We start from the raw sequence: 14,111 nt of genomic DNA on the forward strand, positions 1-14,111 counted from the left end.
AGATCCTACTACATGAAGAGATTAAGGAGTCTCTTGAGGAATTCATTTCAGTCAATCTGGGTAAATTTCAGTCTCATTTTTCAGGTAATATGCATATTGATTGAAACTTCCAGTCAACATGTTTATTGCCTGAGTGAAAATGTCAATATACAAAATGACTGACATTTTTAGTCAACGTACATATTACCTGATTATCGACATTTACTGTGACATATACGAGTCGTACATACACATATAAGCTTATGTAATCAGGCACACACACAAGAACTGTACCTACAATAAAATACAGATGTATCCATATGTCAAAAGTTGTCATATCCGTATCATGTATTTTCACTTATAAGAGCCATACACAGAGTATCTATACAGACATATGCGTTTATCAACAATACCAGAAGCATATAATCATGCAGTTTTTCATACTTCTGTCAGACTCGCTGACTTGGTTGATGCATGTCATCGCTCCCAATTGCGTGGATCGATGCTCATGATATTAATCACTGCATTGTCTGGTCCAGACTTGATTATTTACAGTCCGCCGTCATATAGCTGGAATATTGCTGAGTGCGGCGTTAAACAACAAACCAACCAAATCATACTTCTGACCAAGGGCTCTGACTAGCCATTGCCTAGTCAAATCATGTCCCAATGTTTGGAGTCACGATCCAGAAAAGCACTTTGTGTTACAGCCTCATCATTCACAAAAGTTATGTTAGTCAACTCGTCTCGATATTTTGCCGTAACATATTTCATGGGGCGTGATAAATGTGATATCAATGGATCACTATGGCGATCCGGGTAGAATAGGTCTTCAGCAACCCATGCTTGCCGTAAAAGGTGACTATGCTTGTCGTAAAAGGTGACTAACGGGATCGGGTCGTCAGGCTCGCTGTCTTGGTTGATGCAGGTCATCGACCCCAATTGCGTGGATCGATGCTCATGATATTAATCACTGGATTGTCTGGTCCAGACTCGATTATTTACAGACCGCCATCATATAGCTCGAATATTGCAACAACAAACCAACCAACCAATTGATCACTAAACATCAGTGATGACACCCTGTGTTCGCCAAAAGGGTAAGTAGGTCCTGCTCTGCCGAAAGCATCCACCACTCACAGAAATTGATCAGGAATAAGAAAGTGTGTGTTTGTTGCCTCACGTCGCATCCAGCAATACTCATATCATACGACGATGGGCTGTAAACAATCTGGTCTGGACCAGACAATCCAGTGATTAGAATTATAGGAAATGATCCACGTCGTCGGGGTATGACCACCTGATGACCAACCACACATACAGATTGTGATATAGACGACAATCAAACTCTGGTTATTTATTTTATATATTTGTACAAAATTTGCAATATCTATAGATGGAGAAAAGTTTTCTCCTACAAATTACATAGAATATAACGCCTACGACAAGGGGGGCAGGTCAGTAGACAACCAGCATCACGAGGCCTGCAATAAAATGGACTTTAACACGATGAGACGCATCTTTACTGAAGGACATTGGACATCAACAGTCATGGACGCCAGTGATGGCGGCAGCATGTGCAGGGCATGGGGGCGTGGTAATGAATAGTTTTATGAATACAGGAGGTAATGTGTCACTTGTTGCCGATCACGGTTACATCATTCTTCATAATGGCTCACAAGGAGGACCCTGTTCAGGATCAACAGACACAGGAGTGTTGATAGCAAAACGAAGAGACAACAGTGAAGTGTAAGACTTTCTCATATCATGGATGTCTATAGGTTACTTCTGTTGTACCGTGGTCCACATTTGGTATGACTTTAGGATATGAGTTTGAAATGTGTTTGGAAATTCTATTTCGAATGAAAATATGTTTCGGAATCATGTTTTGAGTAAATCCATATGGCAGAATGGTAAACATTACAATCTTCCTTATTTGTAACGATAACTGTTAGAAACACGTTTCTTTTAACTGCATTTAAAACATTAATAACAACGATCGAAAACTATTTAAAGTCAAAGGGAGACAATTAAATCGCCTTCCCCCATCTATGAAATTCAGATTCAGTAAATCTTCATTATCTTATGAATACTTTTCCCAGCAGTCGTTGGATTGGTTTTCGATATATGAAGAAGAGGAGAGATAAATGTTTTATGCACTTTGTCAATGAAGGATCGGTCCCTGTCATATATGACCCCATTCTTCACCATTCATCGATTTGGCAGACATGTGATATTGATCCTTAGCTTGGTTTCAGTTTCTGATGACGGTTGTTAGTGGATGTGTGTGGACAGTTGTGTTTGTTTTTATGTAAACAGTCTCTGCATCAAGCGCTCCTTTACAAACACGTCGAGATGATACTGCTGTGTCTCGGTCAATGTACCAACATGCTCCTCACATTCACTGTTTTTCCCCCCATGTGTAGCAATTAACATGAGACCTTATGCCATAATGGACATCTATCACTGTCAAGAACGCTGGCCGCAAGCTGTTCCAAATTAGAAGTAATTAAAAAAGGTGCCTGTTTGAGTATTGAATACAACTTTGAAACATGAACATGTCATCTATCGACACGAATCTTTTAGGTGAAGATGAATTCTTTATGTCTGTTGGACTCAATACAGTTCATTCAAATTCAAATTTCCGAATTTAAGTACATAGCCTCTTGTTTTAAATTATTCAGAAATTGGACTCTAGTATAATTAGCGATTGAGGATAATACTTCTGTTAAGGTCTTTTGCAAGGATTTATTTCTGACAGTCATGCTTGTGTGAACATTATCCTTGGAAATATAATTAGATATATTCCTGTGTAGGAACAGCACCCCATAAATTAGTGTCTGCGCTCATAAGAGTACATGGGACACGTACTGAAACAAATGTTTGGTGAAAACATTTAAACTGTCACTGAAAAACACAATATCCATAACAAAAGTCATAGTACTGCACTGAATAGTTTATGTTACATTGTACATGGAATAACTTTTCAATGTCATATCGAAAACAAAGTGTTCACAATATACCCTTAGGTCACAATCCCCTCCATCATTCTATGACATTCGCCTATATATACTATAACCATGGAACAATGTTTTTGATTGGTTATTATCCTGTAAAACGAATAAATGCATAGTGTTTCAGTATTCATCTTATTAAGGTGCAAGAAGTAGCCCTGAAAAGCAATATTTAAGACGTAAATGACGAGGTGGAGTTGTTTATCGTACAATAAAATACTTCAGGTGAAATAAGTGTGGTTTATTCTCCCTGCATACTTTATAGTGCGAATTCTTTTTTTTAATATGAGATTTCAACATTATGTACAGCCTCTTTAAGGATGATGATAAAATGTATAAGCTTTAAACATATCTAGCTGTATTTAACTAATGATGACTCCCTGAAGAGAATCCGACCTAAACAATGTCGGACAAGTCCATTCTATGCACAGGTAGGTATTTCCCCACAACCGATTGTCATATTTCTCCCGCTTTTGGATGCGATCGTTCGGCCATCGCGTTTATCTGCCTTGCCCAGCTATGGGGAACAACCCACTAGACAGTTCTCTCTCAAAAATAAAGTCGTCCAATATACGACGTCAAGCTGCGAGTGTATGTTCGAATCTCAAGAAAGGGCGAGGAATAAGCCACGCTTCGTTCTTCATTGTTCTTTGCGATTTATCTCGTAGCTATTTTAGATAACAACTTGTGTTCATGTCGTGTATTTTTTGGCGGCACGTGATATTTCTGTAATATCAGTTGACACATTTTGCTATTAAACAATATCAGGTGCGCACCCAAACGAGATTTCAACATTGCAAAAAGAACAAAGTAGGGATCGAAAATATTGCTGGTTAGTCAAGCTGCTTCATCTTGCTATAGTCATCAATAATTATGTTTAGAAACAAAGGTGTTACAAATGAGAAAGTAAGAAAATAAAGATGCAAAGTAAATTTGAACATCAACATTAGAGGCCATGTGAGATATTGTTTTAATCCATTTGATGATTAGGACATAAACCTACTGTGTTTTGAAATTTGATATTGTCCCAAGGTAGTGTAGATACCTCTTATTTTAATTTGGAACCGAGCGCTTAATATATTTGAAAGTGGTTTCCATAGCCAAAAGGAAACCACTTTTTATCCAATCAGAATCAAGCATTTAGCAATGTCATGGTAGAATTTCAAATAATCACATTTCACACTGGAAACGTTTTTACATAAGTGCATCAACGCCACAGAGTGACCAGTCTCGACAGATTCCATTTGCCATCAAAGATAAAATAGTAGTGAAAATTATATAAATGGATCATTGGAGATCAATGATGACACCTGGTTTTCTCAAAAAGGGCAAGCCTACGAGTTCCGCCTGCCACTCGCACCTGTGGCAAAAGAAAACTTGTTAATGGTGGCATATGATCCTGTGTATTGTATTGGGTCACAAACCTGGTTATCAAGCCAGGAAATGGCAAGAGGAGTTGGTCGATGAAGTGGGTGGGTGACCAATTTGACCAGCTGGACTGAAAGTTTCTTGGGCTTCAGTTCTGTCCAACAAAACGTCGATATAGTGTCTGCTTTGTTCACAATATGTCTAAGAATCACAAATTAGGCACAAGTGAGATGGTCGTGTGTCCATAAACCTTCAAGCTTCTCTTGTGTTAACCCCCAGGAAGCTGAGAATTATAATTGATTGCACATTCATTATTATTCATTTTTGCTTTATTTTTTAGATCAGTCGAGACAGGATGCTTTATCATAAAAGACATAGGGAGCACAAAAATCAGATGGCCGCTGCTGCTGAGAAAACGAGACCAAACATGACTGTGGTGTAATCATGCATATGTGACTGAAAACCATGCCTCATAAGGCTGCTTGGTTTGTGTAGAAGTTGTCAGTAGCTGAGAACGATAATCTACTGCACTTTCATTTACTATGTTTCTTTTCTTTTAAATCAATTGAGAAAATATTTTTTTACACATGTCCCTTAATGCTTATAAAACGAGACAGAACATGACCTCTGTGTCACATGAACAGGCACATATTACATCAGCGGTGAATATTTCCTGTGCATGGACGAGTGGGAAACATTACAATATGCAGTACTTCTATGTATATTTTTTTAGATTGTTCATGGCCTTTTTTTACCCCTTACCGTCCACTTGGCTTGATGATGGCACGTGGTCCTGTGCACGGCGCCGTATACATGAGTGGTTATTGAGTTATCAAAAAAATATAAATGCAAATAGTCTCTAAATAGCAGAAGGCACCATTTGACAACCTTGTTTTTGTGTGGTCAAGGTGTCATGAAAGATTACCTTTTAGTTTCAGAGATATGGTCTGGACAAACATACACATATGAACAGTGTGCAAGTCAAACTATGTTGCCAAATGAAGGGTAAAATATAAAAAAATATGAAAATCCTTAGATAGCACCAGTCGACAACCTTGTCTCTATGTGTGCAAAGTCTCATGAAATAATACCTAATCATTATCGAGATATAATTCGGACAAACACACCAGTGTGAACAGAGTCAAAGTCAAACTTGTTGCCATGGAAACAGAATTTTTTTTAAAATATTCCAAAAAAGCAACAGGCACCACTTCAGTCCCTGATTAATACATGTACCAAGTTATGATGTTTTAAGTTTTGCTTCGGAAGCGACACCTACCTATTTTCAGCTAATACGTCCAGGTTGTTTCCATGGAAATTCTGCAAACTGCCTAAATAGCAAAAGGCGCCACTTCAGCCCCTGTTTAATAAATGTATCATATTTGGAAGAAAAATATTTCACGGTTTTCAGGTTATGCTCCGGACGGCTGGAGGGACGGACAGACAGGGAGGGACGGACAGACAGAAAGACCAGACGATGACCCCCCGTATAAGGCCGTATAAGGCCAATACAAACGAAAACATGATTGACCTATTCTTAGAAAAGTTCACATAAGGTGATATCAGATGGACGGAACAGGAGATTGTTGACATGGTGCCGCTTCTGCTGATGACATGGTGAATGCGGTCAACGAAACGTAATATAGAAACAACAGAATGATTATAGCTTATATTTGAACAGCACTGATCCATGTAAAAGATCTTTCCGTCAGTAAAATGTGGGATTTCGGGGGCAGAATAGGGCCCCACTTATAGTACTTATAGACCTGCATCACTTCGAGCTTTCCTCTAGCATTAAGCTGACACACCGTGATATAACTGGAATAATGTTATAAGCCACGTTAACCGTAACTCACGCACTCACTCACAAGTAATGATAATGTCACATCCAGGCGGGCGAAAAGTACGTTTCAACAAGCGTTAGCATCTTGCAACACTATATTTTAACAAGTAATTCATGGAAATGCAATGATTTATCATTTTTGTTTCATCAAAGCTGACACCTTCATCGAGAATACATCACGAATGCAACCCTGCTTTGAAAATGTTCAGTTAAATGAAAAGATAATGTTAGGAAATATTTCCAAGGATCAACACGCATGAAAACAAATGACGCACAGGTCACAATTTTGTGCAAATCAAAAATTAGCCTCCAACTACTTGAGAAAATATGATCTCATTTCAAGAGGCCATATCATGCAAGTCGTATAGTTGGACAAGGTTATTGACTCCAATTGTCCAACTGTATGAAACAGCTGCTGACTGGGATGTGAATTACCAAGGCCTATTATATTTATAAACAGTTTATTACAATTACCTGAACTGAGGATTGTCTGTCTGACTGTCTGGTCGAGCGTCTGCCCGCAGAGCGGAAGCCCTTGGGTTTGATTCCCGACTGCATCATACCAGACTATGTTGAAAGATGGTACTTATTGATGGTATCTCAGTGGACCATTCTTCTCAGAAGGCCTGTGCCAACTGATCCTTGTTATATGGGCGACCTGGTCGTGCTCTAACCCAACACTTCTTTCGGGTAGCGGGGCCTAAGCCCTAGGTTGGTCTAGTCTTCCTTAGCCTTGTGATATTAGTGGTGTCAGTGTGTAACTTAACTCTACAATATACACTATTTGACATATAAAATGTGTCGAAAATATATCACCAGCAGGAATAGCCATTACATGAAAAGCTGCTAAGATGAAGACGTTGACAAAGAAATAGTTGACGTATTATCTTCCGCCAACAGTTTAAAATGAATGTTTCGACAGGTGTCATCTATTCAAGAGCATCCTAAAATCATACAAATCTAGTCGTGTAGAATGCGACTCACCTGGTCAACGCCAGAGATATCCAGTCTCAAATATTTGGCGACACACTGATCCAGTAAATCATAATTATCATTTGTTAATCACTGATTTTTTCTTACCATTTGTCTGATGCTTTTTGATTATTTTCAAGACTAGAAATAGATACTGTAATAATCTATTCATGAGTACTTCGTTGTCGTTCTTCACGACTTGACACAGGACGTCACCTTGGGACATCACCTGGCGCAGTCCTATCAGCCAGTGGAAGTATCTGGACGTTTTTTGTCAGCTGTGGTGAAATCAATCTCTGCATCCTGTGCTTCTCTCAGATTTCTTCAGGATGAAGTGTCTCGGTGACTGTGGGAACATGCTTCTGATAGTAGCAGCTTATTCTGTTATTACATCGTCAACGTGCTTGAATATTCCATGCCGCTTTTTTGAAAGGGACACAACGATTCGAAATTATGTCACTATTGGGAACATTGGCTTTAAGTTGTGCCAAGTCAAATGTATTGAACAAGGTGGCTGTTTGAGTTTTGAATACGATTTGGAACATTTAACCTGCCACCTACTGAGTGCTGAATCAAAGAATTTTCAGGAGAATGCAAGACACATATTTCGTCTGAGGAATCTAACTGACGTAAGTGTATCACATGGTGTGTTAATTTAACAAGAAACCCTTAATAATCTGCATCATACAATAGTATGATAAAATCAATTACATGAAGGCTTATTACCACAGAATATCATTTTCTTTTCAGAAACAGAATATAGCTGATAGCTACGTTTTAACAGTTATGTTTATAAACGTATACACACAAACAAACATATGAGCATCATCCACATTTTGTATGCAGACATGTAAGTACAAAACCAACAACATATACACAGACGCACAAACATGAACAATAACCACAATAGATATACAGATGTTTCCATATTGCAAACATGTCCATACTATCTCTTTACAGACATTACACATAAAAGCCATACCCAAAGTAACTATACATACTCTTGTGCCAGCAAACAATTCTTGCTGTAAAAGGCGACTTTGCTTGTCGCAAGAGGCGACTAACGGGATCGGGTCGTCAGGCTCACTGACTTGGTTGATGCATGTCACCATATCCAAAATGGGTAGATCGATGCTCATGATGTCAATCACTGGGTGGTCTGGTCCAGACTCGATTTTTTATTATAGACCACTGTCATATAGCTGGAATATTGCTGAGTGCGGCGTTAAACAACAAACAAAACCCGTTTCATATAGAACACACATACATTATAATCATATACTTTTTCTTACTTTTGACTAAAGGTTCCAACTGGCCCTTGTGTAGCCAAGTCTTGCAGTGTCACGTTTCGATGTTTGGAGGCTCGATCAGGACAAACGGTTTGTGTTACAGGTAATTGCATCATTTAGTTGATAATGATTGAGGCAGATGCTCCTCAAAATAAAGAATACATCAAATAAGAAATCACATGCCAAAACAGTTTCTAAATTTCAATGAAAAGTTTCCCGAAAGAAAACTATTGTCCACAGAAACTGTTTTAGTACACTCGTCTCTTTTATGTCAAAACAGATTCCATGGGTCGTAATAAGCAAATATCAATAAAACTGAAATGATAGATAACTGAAAAATTGTGATGACACCCGGCGTTCGTCAAAAGGGAAAAAGCTCTACTGGTAGCAACCGCCTCTCACACAATTTTTCAGAAGAAACTTAGTGTTTGTTTGTTGAACTCCGCATCAAGGAGTTTCCTGCCACACAAAGGCGGCCTGTAACACATCGGTTCTGGACCTGACAATCATATGATCAGTATCATGAGAAATTATTCATGTCGTCGGGGGTCGATTCCACGCTGTCAACCAAGTCATCTAATCATTAACCACACACACAAATTGTGATTTAAACAACAATCAAACGCTGGCTATTTTGTTCAGATATTTATATCAACTTTCCAATATATACAGGTGGGAAGCAGTTTTCTCCTGAAAGATACATACAAGATAAACCATGTGACCAGGAGGGCTGGTCAATGGACAACCAACTTCACGATGCATGCTTGGAGGGGAACCTGAACATGGTGAGACGTATCTTGTCTAAAGGACAACTGGATGTCAACAGCAGGGACAGGCGGGAAAGGACACCGGTGATGGCGGCAGCATGCGCGGGACATAAGGACGTCATAAAACTTCTCATAAATGCAGGAAGTAATGTGTCACTTGTTGAAGATCATGGTTACAACATTCTTCACATAGCCACTTGTATAGGACATGTGGCGATGGTAAAGTATATCTTATCACAGAATATCGTTGACATCAACAGTAGGACGAAGTGCAACAGGACACCTGTGATGATGGCAGCAAACGGGGTTTATAGAGGTGTTTTTGCCGTTCTTGTAAGTAAAGGAGCTGATGTGTCATTGAGAGATAAACGTGGTAACAACATCCTACATTATACCTGTGCTGGGGGACAGATGGAGATGGTGAAATATGTCCTCTCACTGAACAAGGTAGACATCAACAGAAGAGGACAACGCGGATGGACATCAGTGATGGTGGCAGCAAGACTGGGAAACAGAGAAATGTTGGACTTTCTTATAAGTAAAGGGAGTAATGTGTCACCGACGGCAAATGAAGATACCAACATCCTTCATGCGGCTTGCATTGGGGGACATTTGGAGATGGTTAAATACGTTGTCTCTCAGGATTTTGTAGACATCAATAGCAGACGTTGGAATGGGAAGACAGCATTGATGATCTCAGCACAGTGGGCACATAGAGAAGTGTTTTACTTCATATTGAGAAGAGGAGGTAATATGTCAATGGTGACTTATAAAGGCGAGAACATCCTTCACTTGGTCAGTACTAAGGGAACTCTAGACATGGTTAAGTATATCTTTTCAAAGAACCTTCTGAACATTAACGCCAGGACCAAACAAGGAGACACAGCAGCGTTGATTGCGAAACGAAGAAAGAACAGTGAAGTGCATAACTTTCTCGTGTCGCATGGTGGTCTATAGGTGCCTTCATTTGTACGATTATCCATGTTTGGTATGATGTAAATGTGTGTGAATAGTTTGAAATGTGTTTCCAATTTCCTTTTGGATAGACAATTTGTACCAGATTAAACTGTTCTGTGAGTCTCATATTCATCGTTAACTTGCTGTTGTATATATATATTATAGAAACATACCATGTGAAGCATAATGTTATTATAATAATGGAAATAAATACTCACTTAACTTCAAATGTCCATCTTGTAAATCCTGCTGGGGTCTATGCAGGTAGCAAAGGTACTGTAAGTCCCCATGGTCCCCAGTATGGTGGTCTGCGTTCAGTTGCTGACTATCTATAGCCCGTTTTTATATTGTGTCGTGTGTTATAATTTAATATTTTTATTGTTCTAAAACTAGTTTTACAATTAGAATTAGATATTTTGCTAGTTGTTATACTGTCCTGTGACGACAGGTCTTAAGATATTATATAAATGCATAACTTGCTCAAATCACGATATGGTTGAAACAATGCCAATGTGACTTTAAATATTAACTCACTCACTCACTCAAATGTCCATCTACTTTTCTCAGTCAGAACTGACTGACACAGATATGATCATAAAGGAACATATAAGGTCATCTGTGACATTGATCCAGTCTATGGAAAGAGAAGGGCATCTGTACATTCTTCAATGGTTTTTAACTCAGGAAGATGGTGCCCAATTATTAGGCCAAATGGCTAATGACCTTTAAATGATTTGTTCTTTTCATTTGATTGATTTGTTATCTGACATTTCATGGCTAGTTTTAAGACGACAGATAAATACTTTACAGGTATGGTCTGTAGAGAATCAGTTCATGTCTTATACAGTGTCGTTTTTCATGATTTGGTGACACCAGGCACTTTATTAACAGCCCTTCAGTTGAAGCCGCCATTGCAACAGTTGATTGTGGTCCATTGTATCTTACAGGTCACAATCACCTATTGTTTTGACAAGTAACCATTGTAATTATCTGGTTTAAAATCAGGTTATTTGCTTCGATGAGGAAACTGCTTCAGGACACTACTACCTATTATTTGTCTAATCAACTTTTGGGCTTCAAATCTGTTTCACTTTATATTTATTACAAAAACAAAAATATTTTTTTATGTATTGACATCAGACATCTTCACGAGGCAAGGGAGTTTTCTGACTATACAATTCTAGTTTCCACCCTTTCCAAACTATGCTGGAACTTCCGAGTTTTGGCTAGCCTAACAAATCTGTGCAAAGTTCACTCAAAACTCCGTAACAAAATCGACATCCGATTCCTTTACAACACGGCAACTTGCATGGATGTTTCAGTCGATTGCAGGATTTGAAAAGCATGTGTGCCGTCAACTGGCCGTCGACAGATATTCCAAATCTTTTCATGCACGAGATATGAGGGATTGAATCTGACATATAATACATAACTCGTGATAGAACTGATGACACTATAATTAAGCCACGAAATTCTAGCCTAGTTCGACAAGAGTGAGAGTTGGACATTATAGTCAGCAGTCCTCCCTTGCCTGCAGAAGGTGACATTTGATTGCTTCCAATATATTGTGTGAACTGCATACTTAGACGAGTTCCTTTGATGATCATAAGGTCAAAGTAGATCCTACTACATGAAGAGATTAAGGAATCTCTTGAGGAATTCATTTCAGTCAATCTGTGTAAAATCCAGTCTCATTTTTCAGGTAATATGAATATTGATTGAAACTTCCAGTCAACATGTTTATTGCCTGAGTGAATATGTCAATATACAAAATGACTTACATTTTTAGTCAACGTACATATTACCTGATTATCGACATTTACTGTGACATATACGAGTCGTACATACACATATAAGCTTATGTAATCAGGCACACACACAAGAACTGTACCTACAATAAGATACAGATGTATCCATATGTCAAAAGTTGTCATATCCATATCATGTATTTTCACTTATAAGAGCCATACAAGAGTATCTATACAGACATATGCGTTTATCAACAATACCAGAAGCATATAATCATGCAGTTTTTCATACTTCTGTCAGGCTCGCTGACTTGGTTGATGAATGTCATCGCTCCCAATTGCGTGGATCGATGCTCATGATATTAATCACTGCATTGTCTGGTCCAGACTTGATTATTTACAGTCCGCCGTCATATAGCTGGAATATTACTGAGTGCCGCGTTAAACAACAAACCAACCAAATCATACGTCTGACCAAGGGCTCTGACTAACCATTGCCTAGTCAAATCATGTCCCAATGTTTGGAGTCACGATCCAGAAAAGCACTTTGTGTTACAGCCTCATCATTCACAAAAGTTATGTTAGTCAACTCGTCTCGATATTTTGCCGTAACATATTTCATGGGGCGTGATAAATGTGATATCAATGGATCACAATGATGATCCGGGTAGAATAGGTCTTCAGCAACCCATGCTTGCCGTAAAAGGTGACTATGCTTGTCGTAAAAGCTGACTAACGGGATCGGGTGGTCAGGCTCGCTGTCTTGGTTGATGCAGGTCATCGACCCCAATTGCGTGGATCGATGCTCATGATATTAATCACTGGATTGTCTGGTCCAGACTCGATTATTTACAGATCGCCATCATATAGCTCGAATATTGCAACAACATACCAACCAACCAATTGATCACTAAACATCAGTGATGACACCCTGTGTTCGCCAAAGGGTAAGTAGTGTGTGTTTGTTGCCTCACGTCGCATCCAGCAATACTCATATCATACGACGACGGGCTGTAAACAATCTGGTCTGGACCAGACAATCCAGTGATTAGAATTATAGGAAATGATCCACGTCGTCGGGGTATGACCACCTGATGACCAACCACACATACAGATTGTGATATAGACGACAATCAAAATCTGGTTATCTATTTTAGATATTGGTATAAAATTTGCAATATCTTGGATGGAAAGAAGTTTTCTCATGATAATTACATAGAGTATAACGCCTACGACAAGGGGGGGGGGGGGGGGGGGGCAGGTCAGTAGACAACCAGCATCACGAGGCCTGCAATGAAATGGACTTTAACACGATGAGACGCATCTTTTCACAATTGCGTGGGTCGATGCTCATGATATTAATCACTGGATTGTCTGGTCCAGACTCGATTATTTACAGACCGCCATCATATTGCCGAATATTGCTGCGTAAAACAACAAACCAAGCAACCAATTGATCACTTAACATCAGTCATGACACCCTGTGTTCGCCAAAAGGGTAACTTGAACACGATGAGACGCATCTTTTCTGAAGGACATTGAACAGGCATGGACGCCAGTGATGGCGGCAGCATGAGCAGGGCATGGGGGCGTGGTAATGAATAGTTTTATGAATACAGGAGGTAATGTGTCACTTGTTGCCGATCACGGTTACATCATTCTTCACAATGGCTCACAAGGAGGACCCTGATCAGGATCAACAGACACAGGAGTGTTGATAGCAAAACGAAGAGACAACAGTGAAGTGTAAGACTTTCTCATATCATGGATGTCTATAGGTTACTTCTGTTGTACCGTCGTCCACATTTGGTATGACGTCAGGATATGAGTTTGAAATGTGTTTGGAAATTCTATTTCGAATGAAAATATGTTTCGGAATCATGTTTTGAGTAAATCCATATGGCCGAATGGTAAACATTACAATCTTCCTTATTTGTAACGATAACTGTTAGAAACACGTTTCTTTTAACTGCATTTAAAACATTAATAACAACGATCGAAAACTATTTAAAGTCAAAGGGAGACAATGAAATCGCCTTCCCCCATCATCAAATTCAGATTCAGTAAATCTTCATTATCTGATAAATACTTTTCCCAGCAGTCGTTGGATTGGTTTTCGATATATGCGGAGGAGAGATAAATGTTTTATGCACTTTGTCAATGAAGGATCGGTC

General features: G+C 39.0%; 1 protein-coding gene across 1 annotated transcript in view; it reads left to right on the top strand.

Annotated features, from left to right (window-relative positions):
• LOC139457425 (ankyrin repeat domain-containing protein 17-like) overlaps positions 1–14,111 on the top strand; it is a 114,688-nt gene that overhangs the window by 12,158 nt on the left and 88,419 nt on the right. The window contains exon 4 of the mRNA XM_071238825.1: positions 9,138–9,980. Within this exon, the coding sequence (XP_071094926.1) occupies positions 9,138–9,980 (843 nt within the window). The remainder of the gene's footprint in view (positions 1–9,137; positions 9,981–14,111) is intronic.

The sequence above is a fragment of the Haliotis cracherodii genome, unplaced genomic scaffold (assembly GCF_022045235.1).
Source record: "Haliotis cracherodii isolate W230 unplaced genomic scaffold, xgHalCrac1.p SCAF_12, whole genome shotgun sequence".
Taxonomy (NCBI): domain Eukaryota; kingdom Metazoa; phylum Mollusca; class Gastropoda; order Lepetellida; family Haliotidae; genus Haliotis; species Haliotis cracherodii.